General features: G+C 34.6%; 3 protein-coding genes across 4 annotated transcripts in view; all 3 read right to left on the bottom strand.

The window, feature by feature from the left end:
• Nucleotides 1-9,542, bottom strand: part of ANKAR (ankyrin and armadillo repeat containing) — a 26,468-nt gene extending 16,926 nt beyond the window's left edge. The window contains 10 exon segments of the mRNA XM_026091744.1: nt 859-1,066; nt 1,438-1,470; nt 2,357-2,392; nt 3,522-3,741; nt 4,496-4,676; nt 6,224-6,339; nt 7,296-7,456; nt 7,826-8,087; nt 8,089-8,261; nt 8,929-9,542. Of these exon segments, the coding sequence (XP_025947529.1) occupies nt 859-1,066; nt 1,438-1,470; nt 2,357-2,392; nt 3,522-3,741; nt 4,496-4,676; nt 6,224-6,339; nt 7,296-7,456; nt 7,826-8,087; nt 8,089-8,261; nt 8,929-9,526 (1,988 nt within the window). The 5' untranslated portion in view covers nt 9,527-9,542.
• ASNSD1 (asparagine synthetase domain containing 1) lies at nt 4,334-16,116 on the bottom strand. Of its 2 annotated transcripts, XR_003257853.1 has the most exons (9): nt 14,572-16,116; nt 12,667-12,848; nt 11,187-11,478; nt 9,317-9,576; nt 8,929-9,130; nt 7,826-8,261; nt 7,296-7,456; nt 6,224-6,339; nt 4,334-4,676 (listed from the first exon to the last, which is right to left on the bottom strand). XR_003257853.1 is itself a non-coding variant. In XM_026091699.1 (3 exons), exons 1-3 carry the CDS (start codon nt 16,051-16,053, stop codon nt 11,217-11,219), a joined length of 1,926 nt encoding a protein of 641 aa, XP_025947484.1. In that variant the 5' UTR covers nt 16,054-16,116; the 3' UTR covers nt 11,147-11,216. The 2 variants fall into 2 exon arrangements, 1 of the variants encoding a protein (XP_025947484.1); XM_026091699.1 differs by lacking the exons at nt 4,334-4,676; nt 6,224-6,339; nt 7,296-7,456; ... (1 more) ...; nt 8,929-9,130; nt 9,317-9,576 and having other exon boundaries at nt 11,147-11,478.
• ASDURF (ASNSD1 upstream reading frame) lies at nt 15,696-18,057 on the bottom strand. Its single transcript, XM_026091721.1, has 3 exons — nt 17,986-18,057; nt 17,066-17,141; nt 15,696-16,146 (listed from the first exon to the last, which is right to left on the bottom strand). The coding sequence occupies exons 1-3, from the start codon at nt 18,055-18,057 to the stop codon at nt 16,076-16,078; spliced, it is 219 nt and encodes a 72-aa protein (XP_025947506.1). The 3' UTR covers nt 15,696-16,075.

Here is an 18,057-nt window from a genome sequence, read left to right as displayed (position 1 = left end):
CCAAAAAGATGCAAATAGGAAGCTTTCTATTCCAATATATTAATTTACCTTATTTAACAAATTTTGTCTGTTCAGTTTTTATTTGCTTATTTGCATTAGGCTGAACTGAGGCTAACAAGGAAACTTCAAATTGGATTGACAATGCTTGATTTTCTGTCAACTTCAATGAATGTTATAAAAGATCTTTCAATTTCTGTTGCTCATAGATATACGGCACAGTATCGTGAGGCCAAGAACAAATCTCAGCACATCAGCAGTTGCACAAAACCCTATCTCTTCTCCTTTGACTATTGTTCAAAATACATTTTAATTCTACAAGTTAAAGACATGAACATGAAAGTTATTTTACTTTCATATGGACAAATAATCCATATCTGTTCCACACTGAAAGAATGGTCATTGGAGCAGACTTGCACATGACAAGCTCTACATCTTGTTCTCTTCTGTTCCCTGAAAACAGCCAGCAACCAACCTGCTTGGATGTACCTATGACATACTAGTCACCATAAGTAACAGTAGAAAAAGGCACAATTGCTGATGCTTGTAATATGCTTTCAATCATCCAGTCCATAGATGTATCATAAAAATATAAAATCACAATAATTGATATTTCCATATTTAAATTGTACAGCCTAAAGAATAAGAGATGATACTCCGTCCTTCAAGGCAACTAAACTTTTAATTGGAGATAACACTGGTGGATCTGCTTCCATACATTTAAGGATAGTGCTGAAAATGTATTGTTATCCTTATTTTGAAATGTTTTTTTTCTCTCTTAACCTCACATATTATAATTAATATTTTACAATGAGATTTTTTTGTTATACAGCATTCTTTAAAACACTTCTAGTAACTTACTCAGCTGTTGTTTCACGGTCTAGTAGATTAGGGTCTTTTCTGCAGAGAACTGTGATACAAGCAATGTTATCATAGAATGCAGCATAATGGACAGCCAGCCATCCTCGATGATCAGACACTTTATAATTTGCCTTCGTGGCAAGGAGACAGTTAAGTGCTTCAATGGATCCACACTGAGCTGCTAAGTGTAAGGCAGCAGGACCTAGAACTAATATACATACACAAGCAAAATCTCACATGCTGACCTAAATAAGTAAATGAATTAAAATGTTTTTGTGTGTGTGTGTGTGTGTGTGTGTAAGGCTATTTTCATTGCATTTGCAGAAACAGCTTATGGAAACAACTGATAAAAGCTGTTAGTTCAGTGGTAGCACAATCACATTCTACTTTTCTCAAAAAACAAAACTAAAATATCCCACCTTYGTACTACAGGATGCATATTTTGGAAAATTTTATTTTTATAGCCTTCAAAGACTCGGATTAAAATCTTCTTCATTTAAAATGTGAATACTGTATTTCCTTTTTCCTTAGTGTATGGTACCATGTTTCCCCACACAGCATGGGTAATAGGTAACTTACCAAACTTTTCGTAAGTCTGCACACTTTTTTTTCCTGACAATAAACATAAAATATACAATCAGAAACAATACCATCACTTAAAGACCTGGCAGTGCCAACATTTGTATGGATGAACAGTAGTTACTGCTAAATAACAAGCTCCAGAAGTATAGAATTAATCCCGCTGTGAAATAAAATATCCCCCTTTGCGATGGGATAAAGTTCTATTCCACCTCCACTTCCCTATAGAAATGAAACACAGAAAGGAGAGAGTCACCCTCTAACATGGCAGCTCTTGCAACTAACCAAGACCACTGGCATCAACAACTCTCTCTGAAAAGTGGAAAGAGAATGTAGCACAGCAAGCAGTTTGAAATAAGTTAGGAAAAATAACATTGCATATATTAGCCATAGATTTCAAGATACATAATTTTAAATACAAAAATATCAAATATTAAGCTATTCAGGGAACTAACGGTCTTCATTTATCTCTAAGTAAGCAGACAATAAACCAGYAAGGTAAGAAATCCTTTCCTTAGGCAGGGAATAAATAGAGATGGGAATAAATGTTACATATATGAACTAGTTTATCACAGAGTAATGTTTACTATTGCAGACTCAGAACTACTTTCAAACGAAACTCTGAATACAACACTGTTTGTTTTTCCATGTCTACTTTTTTTTTTTTTTAACTAAAAATCTTGGAAGTACCCAGTCAACATTTATTATTCTAAGGTAAATTATTTTCTGTGAAGACTGAGAAGGGATAAGACTAATTTTCATTTCTCTTGTGGTGAATTTTATTGTTTCCCATACATTATTCATTTAGCAATTTATTAATTTATGTTTTTACAAGACACATGTATTTGACATCCAGGGCTAATATATTCAACAAAAGTTAGTGAAAATAAAACACTGATAAACTTAGTACTATACTTACTTGCTTTTTCTGTCTTACTCTTCTGTGAGTGTTTTCCTGTAATAAAATATCAGTTTTATAAATGTTATAATATATTCTACTTTAATTTTATACACAAAAATATTGCATATATCACTAAATATTTATACATACATGTATGAGAGAAAAGATGTAGGTAAATGTATAATTCTAGAGGTATATACATAGATATTATTAAAAAAAAAAAAGTCCCATAGGGAATAATATAAACAGACATAAATTTAACTGAAACAAATGATCAAGACCACTATAAAATGAGGCTGAAGTTCATGAATAACCTTATATATTTGCAAAGAACAGAGCATATTTTCCCCCTCTTCTACATAGCTAGTCCAATAAAGGAGATGCCTAAAATTTACAGAAAGAACAGCATATTTCTGTTCAAATAGACATACTAGTGCACAGGAATTTGTTCCCATTTCTCTTTCCACTACAGAAGATGGCAGGGATCCAGCTCTACTATCAAACTAGTTAGAAAGGGCAACGGTAAACTCAAATTGCCTAAGAGTTTTAAAAATCTGTATCAGAGACCTTCCTCAACAAGTCTTTATCATTTAAGTATGGTTCCTGACTATGCTTACTTTTCTTCACTGGTACTTTACCTATGAAGTAAAAAAAACCATAGTGCTGCAGGAATGAATGGATGGCGTTCTTAGAAAGTCAGACCTCACCATCCTACTGGGCTTACAAAGTATGAATATTTAATTTCATTTTTCTCAAAGGTCTATTACAGACAAGGACAGTCACGTGAAATAATTTTTAATCTATTCTGGCACCTGGCATAGCTGGCTCCTTGTCAAAAGAAATAATGCAATTACAGTCATTCTTTGAACTTGCAAATCCTACAGCCCATAAAGGACAGATATTCTACAGGTCAGTGCACAATTGCGTATTCAACCTAGAATAGTTTAAACTAGAAGGGTAAAGTTTTGAAGAGAAGAGGAGAAAGTGACTTGCTCAGGTCCATTTTTTACATCAGAAAGCTGGTTTCCTGTGAAGTTTCTTCACTGAAGTTTTCACAAGGTTTAGAAAAAGAGCACATTTCTCTGTACTGATACCCTCCTTTTACAAAACTCCTCTTCTAATAGGAGTGAAAAAGAATAGGATCCTAAAAATCATTGCTCTCCCAACGCACATCATATCTTACCAAGGTTAATGTGAACAATGCATCTCTGATTGATATCCACATGGGATTTAATCAGCTGATATATAATTGGAACACGGTTGTACATGGAAGCATGGTGAAGAAGGGTGAAACCAGATTCATCAATAACACTGAAACTGGAGGTAGATGCTTTATGACAAAACCTAAGGAAGATAGCAGCTAGTCCTCTCTTGGCAGCTGATTTCATACCATATGGCAAGCTCTAAAATTTATGGAAAATAAAACAGTATTAATATCTCAGAAGAAATTTATTATAATTTACACTTTGGAAAAGATAACAAGAATGCATTAACTTCAGTTCTTTAATTTTAGATCTTCCTAGATGGTAAAGTTTTCAATTGGTATAAATTTGTATAACAATAGGGCTTTATGAATCTATCAAATTTATACCAGCTAAAGATCAGTCTCTGAGAATGATTGTGCAAAAATGTTGCCATGCTATCTCTACAGATTTGTCCCTGAGGTTTACACATTGTACCTATGTGCTACGGAGACTAAACATCACTTTATTATAGTTTACTTATATCAGAAATGAAGTAACCACAACAGATGTACACTAGCCAAGTGAATGGCTTCTACTGTGGCTCACATCATCCATGTAGTGTGATCTGCTAAAGTATAAATCTGCAATCAATTTTTTACCCTTCATCAGCTTTATATCATAATGTTGAAGACAATGGAACATTGTTCATGTGCAACTGAATGAGAAATGTGAAAACAATAGGGTTTGAAGATGTTAATGAGGCTAGAATAAAGGCTGCAGAGACRTTAATAGCAGTGATGATACATAAGCCTAGAGAGTATAATTCCATTTATTGATATCGGGTGGACTCCACAGGCATGGAAACAAACAGTTCACTGTAGACTGCATAAATATATTCTATCATAATGCTTGTATTTATATTTCTTGAATGCAGACGCACTTTAAGAGAAAAATATTTTCATTAATTAAGTACCTTGCATTTAATAGCTTCCTTGTAACCAAATCTTTTTTTGAATTGCTCAAGAGTCTGTGAATCAGTAAAGGCAACTCCTTCAGGCTTAAGAGTGTTTATTCTTTCATTTATGGCTGCCCACTGTGGTGTCTTATATAGCTGCTGATAAAACCCTTCAAATTCAATACAGATCACATAGTAGCTGTAATTAAAAAACAAAACCCCCAAGTTAGAAAGAAAATATATTCAAAAACTCTCCATAACATTTTTGGTTTATATTCTTTTCTCAGGATAGCAATTTACATAGATAAAGACAGGAACATGCATGACATACGCTGATTTTGGTAAAACTTTTTACAACATCCCACAYGACTTATCATTAGCAAACTGAGGAAATATGCTCTCAGTAAATCACAGTAAAGCAGACTGCACACACAGCTGATTGGAAATCTGTGCTTAATGACTAGTTATTGATGGCTTATTGGTGAACTGTGATAACAGACTACATCCATAAGAGACAAGAAATATGGGGGATTTTTTTATTACTGCAGTAAGAAGCTGAAAAAAGGAATGAAGGTGGTATACTAGTGGACTCCCAGTCTGTAATATGTTAGAGAACAGTGTTAGTTGCTCTTCATTGCAGGAAGAATTAAAGTTTTCAGCTAAATTTGCAGAAAAGAAGGCTTAAATAAATGTAATGAAAAGCTTTCCACTTTAAGTACGGGCAATATAGGAGCACATTGCCTATTGAAACAGAATCTTCAACCACTGAATGTTATGAAGTAAAATATCTGTTAGGAATGGTCTACAAATACTTCATCTTCACTCAGAACAAGGTCATAAACCACACGACATCTAGAGGCCCCTTGCAGCCTTACACTGTTACAATGTATGCATTAAATATATATGCCTTGTCCTCCACCTAGCTAATCTTCAGGGTATTACTGAAACCAGTAGGATGTAACTAGTTTATATTACCTCAGGAGTCAACTTGTTTTTTAAAGTATTTTCAGTAACTGTAATAGTCAAACAATTGGTAAGATTTTAAACCTAAAAATATTTTCATCTTGAAATTCTCTATTTATGAAATATGTTTGAGTAATAGTTTTAGATTAGTTAGCACAAATGAAAGTACTTGGAATTTAATACACCTTCATCAAGACTACCACTTTTCTTTACATGAAATGATATAACCATGGCCTCCTATAGGACATTTGAGCATTGTGAAATTTGAAAATAAGAGAGGACAAAACACAACCACAGCCTCTGCTTATTTTCAAACTTAAACATTAGTTTTATAGTGCTTTTGTAAGAATACCTTCAAATGTTTGGATTTAAGTCATTGAAAAAGACAATTAAGGAATCTTATATTTTAAATGTATTTTAATATATCTAAATGAAAAAAATTAATGATTTTTTTTCATTTGTTTCTACAGAACTTTAGGTTTTCATTATTTCCAGAATAGCAACTACATTATACAAAACCAGTGGTTGCACAAAATTTAGCCAGCAACCCAATTAGATGCATATACAATAGTTTAAGTAGCATTTGATAGAGTTAAGCTGTTAAAATGAAACTTGGATCAAATTACATTTTCTCTATTAAGCTATAAAAATCTTTATTCCTGTCAAACTTTCATAGTATACTCAGTAATTTCAGTTAAGTAAAAACCAATCTGAAAACAAAAAGGACCTATATTATTTTAAAGACTATATTATATTATCTATATTACTGCATATATTCCTTACCTCTCACCATCAAATTCCATGATTGGAATAGGATAATGTTCTCTACATGGCATATCCACGTCAAACACCTGAGCCATATGGCTTGATACACTATGTTGTATTTTTTCATAGGCAGCCTATGAGAAAACAGTTGTTAAATTGACTATACGGAAATCTTTACATTAATAAAACGATTGTTAGAATTACAGCCTCACCAGTCATACCAACGCTCATCAAATGTGCAAGCTGGTGTACAATTCTGATTTTTCTTCATGTTTAAAAGTGCTTTGCATCTTCATACAGATTGTTTTCACATGACAGAGCAAATTAAATCCATATCTAATGAGAAGCATTCCTCTGGGAATAGTGAATCTGTTTTGGTGATTCCTCAAACTGGCATTATGCCATCCAGAAATGCCACATATTATATATTAAAACAAGAAGTGTGATACCTAAAGGCTATGTATCTTTTAGGGCAACGCTGTCCTTCTGATGAAGGTATCTTAGGCAAATAGGTACAGCTCAGTATTACCAGCAAATATTCTAACAGCATACTTATTTGAGAAATGAGTACTGAACTCTGTAGTAGCCTGGTCTATAAAAACYGCTTGGATAATCAAGCTGAACTTACAATTTAACATAATCTAGAGAAACCTATTAACTTAGGACAAGCATTTTAAGAACAGCAGCTATCTAACACCTGGCAATATCTGGCGCTGTAGAGGTTTTAAAGGCAAAATCCTACGCTGCATAGAAAAAGCAAAAGCCATAGTTAAAATTTCACCCTACTGGAATAAGCACTGTATTGCCTATTCTACAACATGCAATTCCAGGACAAAATACTGATTCAGTTCCCAATAGAGTGTGAAGACAGGAATGAAAGTATCCTCAGACTACATAACTTGATCCAGAGCCACAGCAAGACAGACAGAGAAGTATTKGTATGTTTGCTTTGGAGAAAGGGGTACACACCATTATCATTCTCCCCTCTTCAAGGACAAGTAAACTGCATCTGAACTACAATATTTTCTCATACCTTATTAGCTGTAAAGACATGCACACATACATTACATGAAAGAGAGCAAACTAAAACCTTGATCTCTTCTGAAATATCCTGTATCGGAGTACCAACATCAAATTCAATTCCTCCATGGGCATGAAAATACTCATTCYGTGCATATTGAAAATGCTGACATTTAAAATGTTGTCCAAGAGAAAATGGTGGCAATTCTCTTTCAGTTTTAAGCTCATGATCTATAAAAATTTTTTTTTTTTAAAGAGAAGTAGTATTATGACAATAGTTTAAAACACTAAATAAACTTATTTTAATATTGAAAATATTAGACTATAATTTATTTTAGTGGAAATAGAATATTAATATTATTTTGGAATAACTATATCAGGACGAATTTATCACTAGTACAGCATGGCTGCTTTCAATGGAATTACACCTGGGGTGACTCTCACTTTTATATAATGTATCACAATTTAATTTCAGGTATTTGGAGTTACTACATTTAGAATACAAATTGCATCCTACATATTCAAATAGTTTTCTTTGTATTTTTAAATAAAAATGTAGAATTTGAATTTAAAAAATCAGTAAAATTACAGTTCTCTTACTTGAATATGGCTGAAGAAGTTTACTTAAATTTGGGATTTCCATCTTCTTTTTAAACCCCAGTAAAAACGGAATCAAAAATCTCATTAACTTGAGGTATTCTATATTCCTGTGGATTGCGATGTTTTTTTCTAACTGTTTCATCAGAAGCTTTTGGTGAAGAGCTAACCTCTGCTGCAATCTCTGATACGTTCCTGTATCTAAATAGTCCTCTGTTCTTATAACATTGGTGAGTCTATATACTGCATCAAACCTAAAAAAATTTTTCATGTTGCTCAACCTGTGTACTACCAAATGTCAATTTAAGTACTATATTATCAGCATATTGCATGAAGAAACTTTTTTCTTTTGTACTGTTTGGATTGTAAGTTGGATCTTCATTCATATGCTCATCATAGATTCCCTCAAAATCATGTTCAGTAGAAATATCAATTAGACCTGCAAAACATAGAAATACAAAAATCTACAAGGTCAAATGAAACATTTAAAAACACTTGTTGCCTGCCATAAAAACATATTTGTACCACTTAAATGCAAATGCTGTTCTTCAGTTTTAAAAATATATTTGTCAGAAGCACTTTGCTGGTGTACCTATAAAATGACAGTATTCTAATACAGTGGAAATTATTAGTTATATATTGGTAAAGGTTAAAAGATATTTTGTCTCTTACACCTTATTTATCATATGACAAGGTAACTGATTTTAAATCTTAGTTATACAGACATGGCAAGTAATATAAATAAAGCTATGTAAAATGATATTAGAAAAAATAAATACCAATGTCTTTAGAGATGTATTTTGAGAAAAATTCATAAGCCTGAAGCTCTTGTTATTCTCAGAGAGGGCATTCTGAGTACTTTTGAAAATCTGACCACTCATTTAAGTAYTGCAGTGGAAGCTAAACTCTTTTGGAATTTTGGCAAATGACCATTTTTGGTATCAGCTTATAATTTGACCTGAGGTCCAACAATTTATATTTTTTCAAGTAATGATCCCAGTTTTTAGAAATGCCATGTATATATTAGACTTATATTCATATGCAGCATTAGACTTATTAGGAGTGCAATAGCAGAAAATATCAAAGGAAGATATTTTTGTACTCACCTCCTGAGCAAAACTCTGAAAAAATATTTCCATCTGTTTGGGGTCTCCCATCTGCATCAATGTCCATTTCAGAGCGCCACAACTTAGAAAACCTGACACATTTCTCTTTGGGTATGTATGCCCCATGCCACAGTGCTTTTAGCATGTAATCAACACTGATTAAAATTTGTCCAATTCTGGTATCAACATAAGCTGGAGGAAGCTGACAAGAAGTGCTTTGATCATAATTAGCATCTCAACTGATCGAAGGTATCTAGTTTAAACAATAAATTCCAACAGCCAATTCTCTCAAAATCTGATGGACTTCTTTACAGTCCAAGGGTATATCTGAAACAACTGGTGCTAGCAAAATTGCAGTCCAGGAACTAATGTTTCTTAGCTGGCTCACCAGTCCAGTAGGAAGCTCTATCGGACAGTGTATGTCATCTTTTGAAGCCAGCCAASTAGACGACATGGTTGTAAGTAATTCCTGCAACTCAGTTTGGTCATACTTCTTGAAGAAGGCACTGGCATTTTTCTGCACCGCTAAGTTTGACAAATGGGTTGCCTCATCAACTTGTTCAGCTCTCGGGAACGCTTTTTTGACAGGCCTGAGCATTCTCCAAGAATATTCTTCTTCCGTTTCCAAAATAAGATACTTAAGAAAGGCTAACAAAAATAAGAGAACTATTACTTAACCCAGTACTATATTAGTATGTACAAGAAGATAATACATTTCTTAAGGACAAGATTAAAAGCTACTAACATACAAGTTGCTCTAAAACGTCAATGAATGTAAGTGATTTCAGTATGTTAAGTATTTTAAAATGTTATTTTCTCTAGAAACAACTATTTGGTCAAGAAAGTCCATAGCTTTAATAAATTCCTTTCCTATGAATAACTGGATAAACTGAGAAGTTTGCCAACACCAAATTATATGGTTTCTTTTTAAAGCTAATGCCTAAACCTATTTAGAAGTCTTTCAAAACTATTTCTAATGCTTTCCTAAAAATCAGCAGAAAAGAAACTATTGGCCTGCCTGCCATAATAGTACACCACATCTTTTTAGTGTTCTAGGCTACACATAACTTTTCTGTAATACTCTTACGTTATTCTTAGATTAAAAGTAACACAAAAAGGGTCATATTTCATCAGACTAATAGTCCTCTTTGGTCCAAACTCCAGCTGCTTTAGAGAATGATGCAAGAAATCTTGCAAGCAGGTGTCACAGGATAATGTACTGGGACATCAGTTTTCCTCAGAGCACCAGTAAAAAATAAATAAATAAATAAATAAATAATTCTACCAGTGCTCTGAAGCACTGCAAAATTAATTTTTTTAATAAATATTTCTTTACAGTCTGAGTGAGTTATTTTGGAAATCCTCTTACACCCTTAGTGATACTTCATAGGAATAGCTATAATATGCTTTGTATGAAAATGAATTAATTTTGTCTGGCATGAGCATTCCTTTTTCTATATAATTGGACAAACTTTCTAAGAAACTAGAACTGTAAGGAAGCATGTTGACTACCAAGCTCCCACCTTACAAAAAAAACACTGGAGAGCAAGTATCCAGTTTTTCTGCTAACATTACCATTGTTTTCCTTCCATTTACACTTAGAAAAATAAACTAACTGAAGCTTCTCTTCAGAGGAATCCCTCTGTGTTTCTATTTTGCCTCCACAACTGCATTCAGGTACTCACCCAGACACAGTCTGACTTTTGCTGTTGTTGTTTGTTTAAAAAAAAACAAACAACCCCCCCCCCACTTTTTGTTTTGCTTGATCTTTTCAAAGAGATCTTCCTTGCATTACACAAAGGATGCCTTGCAATTTAAAATAAGAAGAGCTAAAGCTAAAGGAGCAGCAGTGAGTCCATGGAGCCCGGGGGGGGGGGGGGGAAGGGAGGGCCCAGGGGGAGCTTCCCTGTGGCTGGGGCTCCCCCCCGGCCCAGCGCCAGCACCTGGAGTGGCTGCTTCTCAGGTAGCCAGACCTGAGCGCAAGGCCTGTGGGAGGCCCTGGGAGGCGGCAGGCCCGCAGGCCCCGCGACAGCRGCTCCGACCCTCACCCCCAGCCCAGTCCACGGCAACAGCAATGCCCCGGCAGCACCCTGGCAACGCTGCCCTCCCCAGGCTCCCCCACCTGCCACATTCCCTCCCGCTTCCCAAACCTCCAGCCCTCCCAGCTGCAGGACCATAATAATACACTAGTGTGTAAAGAAAAAAAAAATAGACCAAATATTCTAAAACAACCACAAGGTTTTACTGAATTTGCATACAGGATACAGGCAGTTTCTCAAGACGTAGCTTTATACTTCAGCTACTGAAAGTAACTTCAGTCTGCTGCATGTATCGGAGGCTTTTTCACTGTTGCTCTCCAGTTTTGCAATGCGACATCCAAACTGTACAGCCCTCTTTGGCAAAATGGCCGAGGCTGTAAGGCCAAACTCCACAGCTGCAAGGCGCAGAATCAATTTCTCACCAATTCCTCGAGGTAAAGTCAGGTCTGCTTTTTCTGAGATAGGCAGAGAATTGAGGAACGAAACAACATCTTCATCAAGAAAAGGAAACCTAAAGAAGAGATACACATGGGGAAAGACCCTTTACAAACTTGATACAAACTATCTTGGTCTTTCTCCCCTATCTCATGCAAAGACTTCAAAGCCCATGTCCGTTCCTAATTAAAGATGTACTTTAAATGTTAGTGCTGCAGTACTGCACCAAGTCTCCAAGACAGATACGCTATCTTGGAGGATGACACACCATATCACCTTTAAACTCAGAGCCCTGGAAATTTTCAAAATTGCACTCAAGAAAAGAATAAAAACTAGCATTTCTGATGCTTGTTCTATATTAAAAAAAAAAAACAACCCAAACCCAAAACAACAACAAACCCAGAAAATCAGAAAATAGTATGCAAGAGCAAGATAATTTTTAAAATAACATTTAAAAGTTATCCTGAGAAACGTTAAGAATAGTATACAAAGCTACATCATAACTTTGAACAAAAATATTTACACAAAAAATTCTGACAACCTTCTGGAGTAAAAGAATTACAGATATTTGTATCTAATCACAAAAAGGATTAACAGCACTGCCTGTCTGCCATTGCTAAACTGAAAATGTATGATTAAGAATAGATTTGGAAAAACACTTTGTGGCACAAGGATCTCATGAAAAGACCTTCACGCATCTGAGCGGTCCCTGCTACTGGACAACAGCTATAAGGAATTTTTTGCAAGTAGGTGCTAGTGTGGAGGAGGTAAACAAGGTTAAATTGGTTCTTTAACTATTCTGACTCAATAGCCAGGAAATCCAGTGGATAATGACCATGCTGTTGTTGCTTCAGCAGGAATATGTGGCTTCTATGCTGTTGTACCACAGCCGCTGTAAAGGCTAGGTTAGGTAGTTGTCTTTTTCCAAAATCACCCCCCAAGTCACCACACAATGAACTTTTCAAAGTTGTGTAAAAGACAGTTGAACTTAAAATGATAAAAACAACTTGATTTTGCTTATTCCAACATCCAACAGTTGCTGCGTCTTAAAATTTCCAGATAGAAATACAATGTTCAAGTTGTTATATTTTCTTAAAGAACTCTTTTACAGTACTATAGATGACTTTCTTTTTTAACAGTACATACTAACACAACTAAATTGGAATTTAGAGACAAAAAAGTGCATACAAGTTGCAATTACACTTTCTCCTGCAGTGTTAAAATCAGAATTTAAAAGTTTTGCTTCAAATTAAGACAATACTACCTGGCTTCTTTTCCATGATCGCCAATAATCCTGTCATCTCTACCAAGATTTCTAGAAGAAATGCGATCCAACTCCATTCCAATTTCTTTATTTAGACCCTCTAAGCCRTATTTTTTGAAGCAAACATGATGTCGAGAATACCCAGCAAGCTGCTCATCTGCCCCAATTCCTGTAAGTACGACCTAAGGAAACAGAATAAAAGAAAAAAGATTAATATCCACACAGTCAAGTAATATTTAGCAGATTTAAAATAGTTAACTACAACTTCGTAAGGAGAATAACTTTAATGTACATGTTTTCTCTATATGAACTAGCACAATGTGATGTGACTTACACATTTAGAGAGCCTGAAACAGTTCCCAGTCGCTGGAAAGCTTGATTTAATAGGTTCATGATCAGATCTAAAAGTACAATCATTTCTACCCATGCAAGGAAAAACACTGAAATAGTGTTATGTCTGTCACAAATATACCAGTATCTTTGAAGAACAGCGTTGCTATACAATATTTGTTATTACAATAATCAGGATCTATTAAGCATTTATTTACATTTACCTAATTTATCTATTAAGCATTTAATAAGCATTTATATGCCAGCCTTTATCGAAAATCATCATCATAGATTATGCTGCATGTCATGTTTTCAGATAATTATCTGAACGTACAAAGAGATCATTATTAATTTATTGGCTACTGGGTAATTAACAACCATCTTATACAAAGTAAAAACACGCCAAATTGTTCCGTCTAGTCAATGACAGATATATAAAATCTCATAAAGAGAAAAAAAACTAATACACCCGAACCATCATCATGCCTTCAACAGCAATTCACTATAAAATTAGAATTCTTAATATAACCAGTCAAGTGCATACTACTATTCTAACACCTGCTAGTGGTCAACTTATCTATGAAACAAAATTACCTGTGCACAGTAGCATGTAATTGAGGGGAGAATGACACTGTCTCTTCACGGTTTACTAACTCGTGACCCATTTCAATGTATTCTGAACATGAACTAAACTTTTTCTTTCTCCCCCAAACCTGAGATATACAGCTTTAAGTAGATCAGTCAACTAAATCAACTCTGTTCTACAGTGATGTTATTTAAGCAAGCTACTGCTTCACTCCAACAGCTTTTTTTTTTTTTTAAACCCTAGTAACTAGCAGAAAAATAAAAAGAACCTCAAAAAGCAAGGGCAGCAATGGACTGCGAACTCCTGAACTTAAAAAGTTTATTTTTCCCTGCATGAACCGTTAGGAGATTGTGAAGGGGTGGGGGAAGTGAGAAGAAAGAACTGAATTCCTGAGGAAAACATCTAGTTATTAAAAAAAAGACTTATTTACTTAAAACTAAATATATAAAAACAAAAAGGAAAAGCTCCTTGTTATAGTTTGAACAATCATTCACTCAGATTGTAATTACAAAAGTTTCCAAGAAATAGTCTGTCATTAGTAATGGCTAACTTTGTCACATAAATAACATGCCTAAATAATAAGCCAATAACTTGCAAGCCTGGAGATGCTGGCACAAAACAATATTGCTTAATAACTCATTAGAATTTATGTCACTAAATTTATTAACCTACTCAGTTTGGACTGAATAGCAGTTATTACTACTAGAGTTATAACACTGAAAATGATAGGTGTTGGTTGTTATTTTTTTCTAGTCATATTGTTGCCTATTCAAACTTCTTGAAAAGCCATGCAAGTTGCATAACAAATGAACCAAATACAATTTTTAACCTCAGACTTACACAAAGATTATCAGAACAAAACTATTCTGCATTCTTCCAGTGGATTTCAGAAGTCTTATGAATGTTAAATACACTTAACTGATTCCTGAAACAAAACAGAACTGTTTTTGTATAAGTCAAGCATAAGGCAAAAACCAAAAGATTTGTACCTTTGCAGAACTTTTATATGGTTTCAGTTCTCCTTGGTTACTAATAAAACCCTCCCCTCTGGAAGCAAACCAAACTGCACAGCCAATGCTGTCATCCAGGACTGTATCCAACGGATAGATTAAGTGACTAATGCGCTGTTGTCTCATTCTTTTCAATTCCTCTAGCGTAACATTAATTTCCACAAAGTTCCAGGTTCTTAAAGGGTTAAGAGCTTTTAATTCTTTCAGTCCTGCTCTACCAGTGATTCTGTCAGGAACATCAAAGCAAACCAAGTGATCGTCAGTTTTAGCATCAAGATCTTTACAGCTTTCTTGACAAGAAAGCAAATCAAGCTGTATTTCCTGGCCAATATGTTTTTTAGAGGCACATTTTTGCTTACTTTGTTCTTTAATCATGAAAGCTACATTGAGAAGATCAATTGGTTCTTCTGTAGGAACATGTTGATCAGCAAGGGCTGCAATAACCATAGAATCAATACCTCCAGAGAAGAGCACTGCAACATGTGCTTTACTGGTAGACATGCTTGGAATGTCTCTCCTTCTCTGATCTTCACCTCTAAACAGACTTAAAACCCGTTTCTTCACTGCTTCACTTAAAACATCAATAAATTGATGGACTAATTTCTTCTTGTGTTCTACTCCAAGAAATGCTTGAAGGGTTTCTATAGAAACTGCATGGTTAATGTTGCTAACATTAGTACATTGACATTCACCTAAAGCTTCAGAAATTGTTTTATTTAAGGGATTAACTGGTGCTGTGAGACACAGTTTTGATTCATTTGTCATGAGAGGCATGTAGTTTGGCAAATCTTTTGAAACTTGATCCAAAGCATTAATGAATATTTCTTCTACTGTTTTCTCTGTGCAGCTGTATTTCCATGGAAACAATGTTAAAGACAAAGATTTAGTTGTTGCACAAGCTTTGAGATCAATTTTGAAAATTCCAGATGCTGGGACTTCTTGCCATTGGTTACCAGATTCAGAATAAACACTTACAGATGTGAGACAGACAGCCCTGTCAACCTCATTACTGAACTGCCAAAGCAAGCTACGACGACCAAAATAATCCCTACCAAACCATAAACAGTCTCTAGATCCTTGATAATAAATAAAAGACCATGGACCCCGAAGTGATGAAAAGAGTGACAAAATGTCAGCTTCACTACTGCATAAGGTAAGACGACGAAACATAATTTCAGTGTCGTTCTCTAGAGATCCAACATGAACTCCATCGAAAATTTCTCCATTCCAAAGGAAAACATTGTTATTGGCATCTTCCAGAGGCTGAGGAGTCATCARTCCCCTCAAGTGAAGTACATGACCAGAAAACAGACACTCATAAGAGAGATCAGACACAGTTTTTATCAACTGTTGACTACTGTCTGGTCCTCTTCGTCTAAGACAGGAGAGCACATCTTCGTTAAAGAAATCATGAATAGTATGCTGGTTAGACAAGGTAACAACACAACAAATACCACACATTGCTAATTTGAATTCAAAGGGACTATTTCTTGATTTTGGTCTTTTCTGAATTTTCTATCTCCTGATGTGCCTTCTTCAATTCATCTAACGTATCTGTGTAACAAAATAGAGAAAATAAATAATCAGTTTCATGAACTAGGTAAGTTTGAGAGGATATCTAAGGAACAAACAACTCCAGTCACTTGTTCAATAAAGAGATATACAAGAAATGATAAGAAACAAAAGTGTTATAATATTGATATAACAAAAAATAGTTTGCTGTAGCCAATTCCTCTTGAATTACACAAAGATTATAGTTCCCCCCCCCCCCAAGAAAACCACTGTACAAATACAAGGACTCAGGGAATGGCCAGCTATTGCCTATATAATCAGTACAATATACATTTGTAATAATTAAAAAAAACCCACTATCAATTAAAATGTCAACACTACAAACTGCAAAAATAGCTCTAATCAAAAGAAAAAAAGAAACTAGCAATTGTTCATTTCAGAAAGTAAAATAAGTTTATACGTCTAAATTTATACACCTCAACTTTATTTTTCTGATCTTTGTTCAATCATCAGCTCTTTTCATTTATACTCTGTTCTCCTATTTTCACAACCCCATAAATCCATTCTTTCAAACATCTAAAGATTTCTAGCTTAGCTTCCAGGTTAGCTGCTTATTATTTTCTTACCCATCCCACATAGTTTTTAGACAGTCTACTTTTCTTTACAAGGAATCAAGTGCTATACAGCTTCCTAAAGGGCACCAAAGATAGTGAACCCTCTACAGGGCATACATTCTCCCTCTTCCTGTATCTTCAGCACTTGCTGCTTTATGACATCCATAGATCAAGTGGAATTACTTTCATGTTTATCCAATTCAGAAAAACAAGCATGTGTCTGAAGTCTACTTTGTATTTAATGAACAGTTGCCTGTTTTCATTTTAATATTCTTCTGAAATCCTGAACTACAAAAGCAATTTTAAAATAGTTAACTATTAGATTAACTTTCACACTGAGAACTTACTTTTGCACTGAGATAATGTTTCTGTTCGGTCTACAAGGAAGAATATGTTGCTATTGGGTTGCTGCCTATAAACTTTCTGTAAAACAAAAACAAAACTGCACTAAGTCAAAACAACAAACTCAGGCAACCATACTGCAGCAGAAGCTGACATTGATCCATTGAGATACCCTTTACTTTTGTCCCAGAACAGAGCGCTCTGGCCTGCCTACAGCAGCATTCTAATGTACTATCAAAAGCTTTTCATGATTGCATTTCTTTTCTGCACTTTCCTTTTCATCATATATGAAGGAGCACATTCTATTTAAAAACATATACACATCAAATGTACAAATATTTTATGAATTCTTGTGGCCAATTCAAACATATTAACAACCCCCCCCCCAGATAAAACAAAGGCAAGCACCATAAAATCTTGAAGAAAAAATTGTCTTTCACTCTGTTCTAAATGACAAGTACCCACCAGCTCCTTAATATTAAAAGTCATCATGCTAAAAAACACACGTGATATATGAAATGTCAGAAAGAGTTAATTCTTTGCACAATGTATAAAAAAATGGATTACATGCAAAATTCTATTATAAACATATAATAGACTTTGTGTAACTGTATACTTAATGAAGATATGGAAACAAATTCAAAGCAAGGGGAAACGGTGAGAAAAAAGATGGCAGATTTTAAGAGGAAAAAAAAGCACTGTACTGTGTTACATTGCAGAAGCGTACGTGATAAAATCATCTGGAGAGCAAATTATTTTGAGAACAGCAGACCATGTCTATGCCAGGCAGTTTTTAGCCTGTATTGAAAAAAATAGACTTGTACAATTTATTTGCTGGTCTAATTTTCTGTTTCTCCTCTTGCCTCTATGCTTATTTCTCTGATGCTAAAATGAAATAGCCAAAAGCAAATTTGTAAGTACTCACCCGGTTCTTCTTTAAATTAGAAAGCTCATCAACTACAACTTTCTGCTCTTTAATCTGGAAGATAAAAGACAT

This window comes from Apteryx rowi, unplaced genomic scaffold (assembly GCF_003343035.1).
Source record: "Apteryx rowi isolate R43461 unplaced genomic scaffold, aptRow1 scaffold_92, whole genome shotgun sequence".
Classification (NCBI taxonomy): Eukaryota; Metazoa; Chordata; class Aves; order Apterygiformes; family Apterygidae; genus Apteryx; species Apteryx rowi.
The sequence above is the reverse complement of the archived record's forward strand: the minus strand, read 5'-3'. Positions and strand labels throughout refer to the sequence as shown.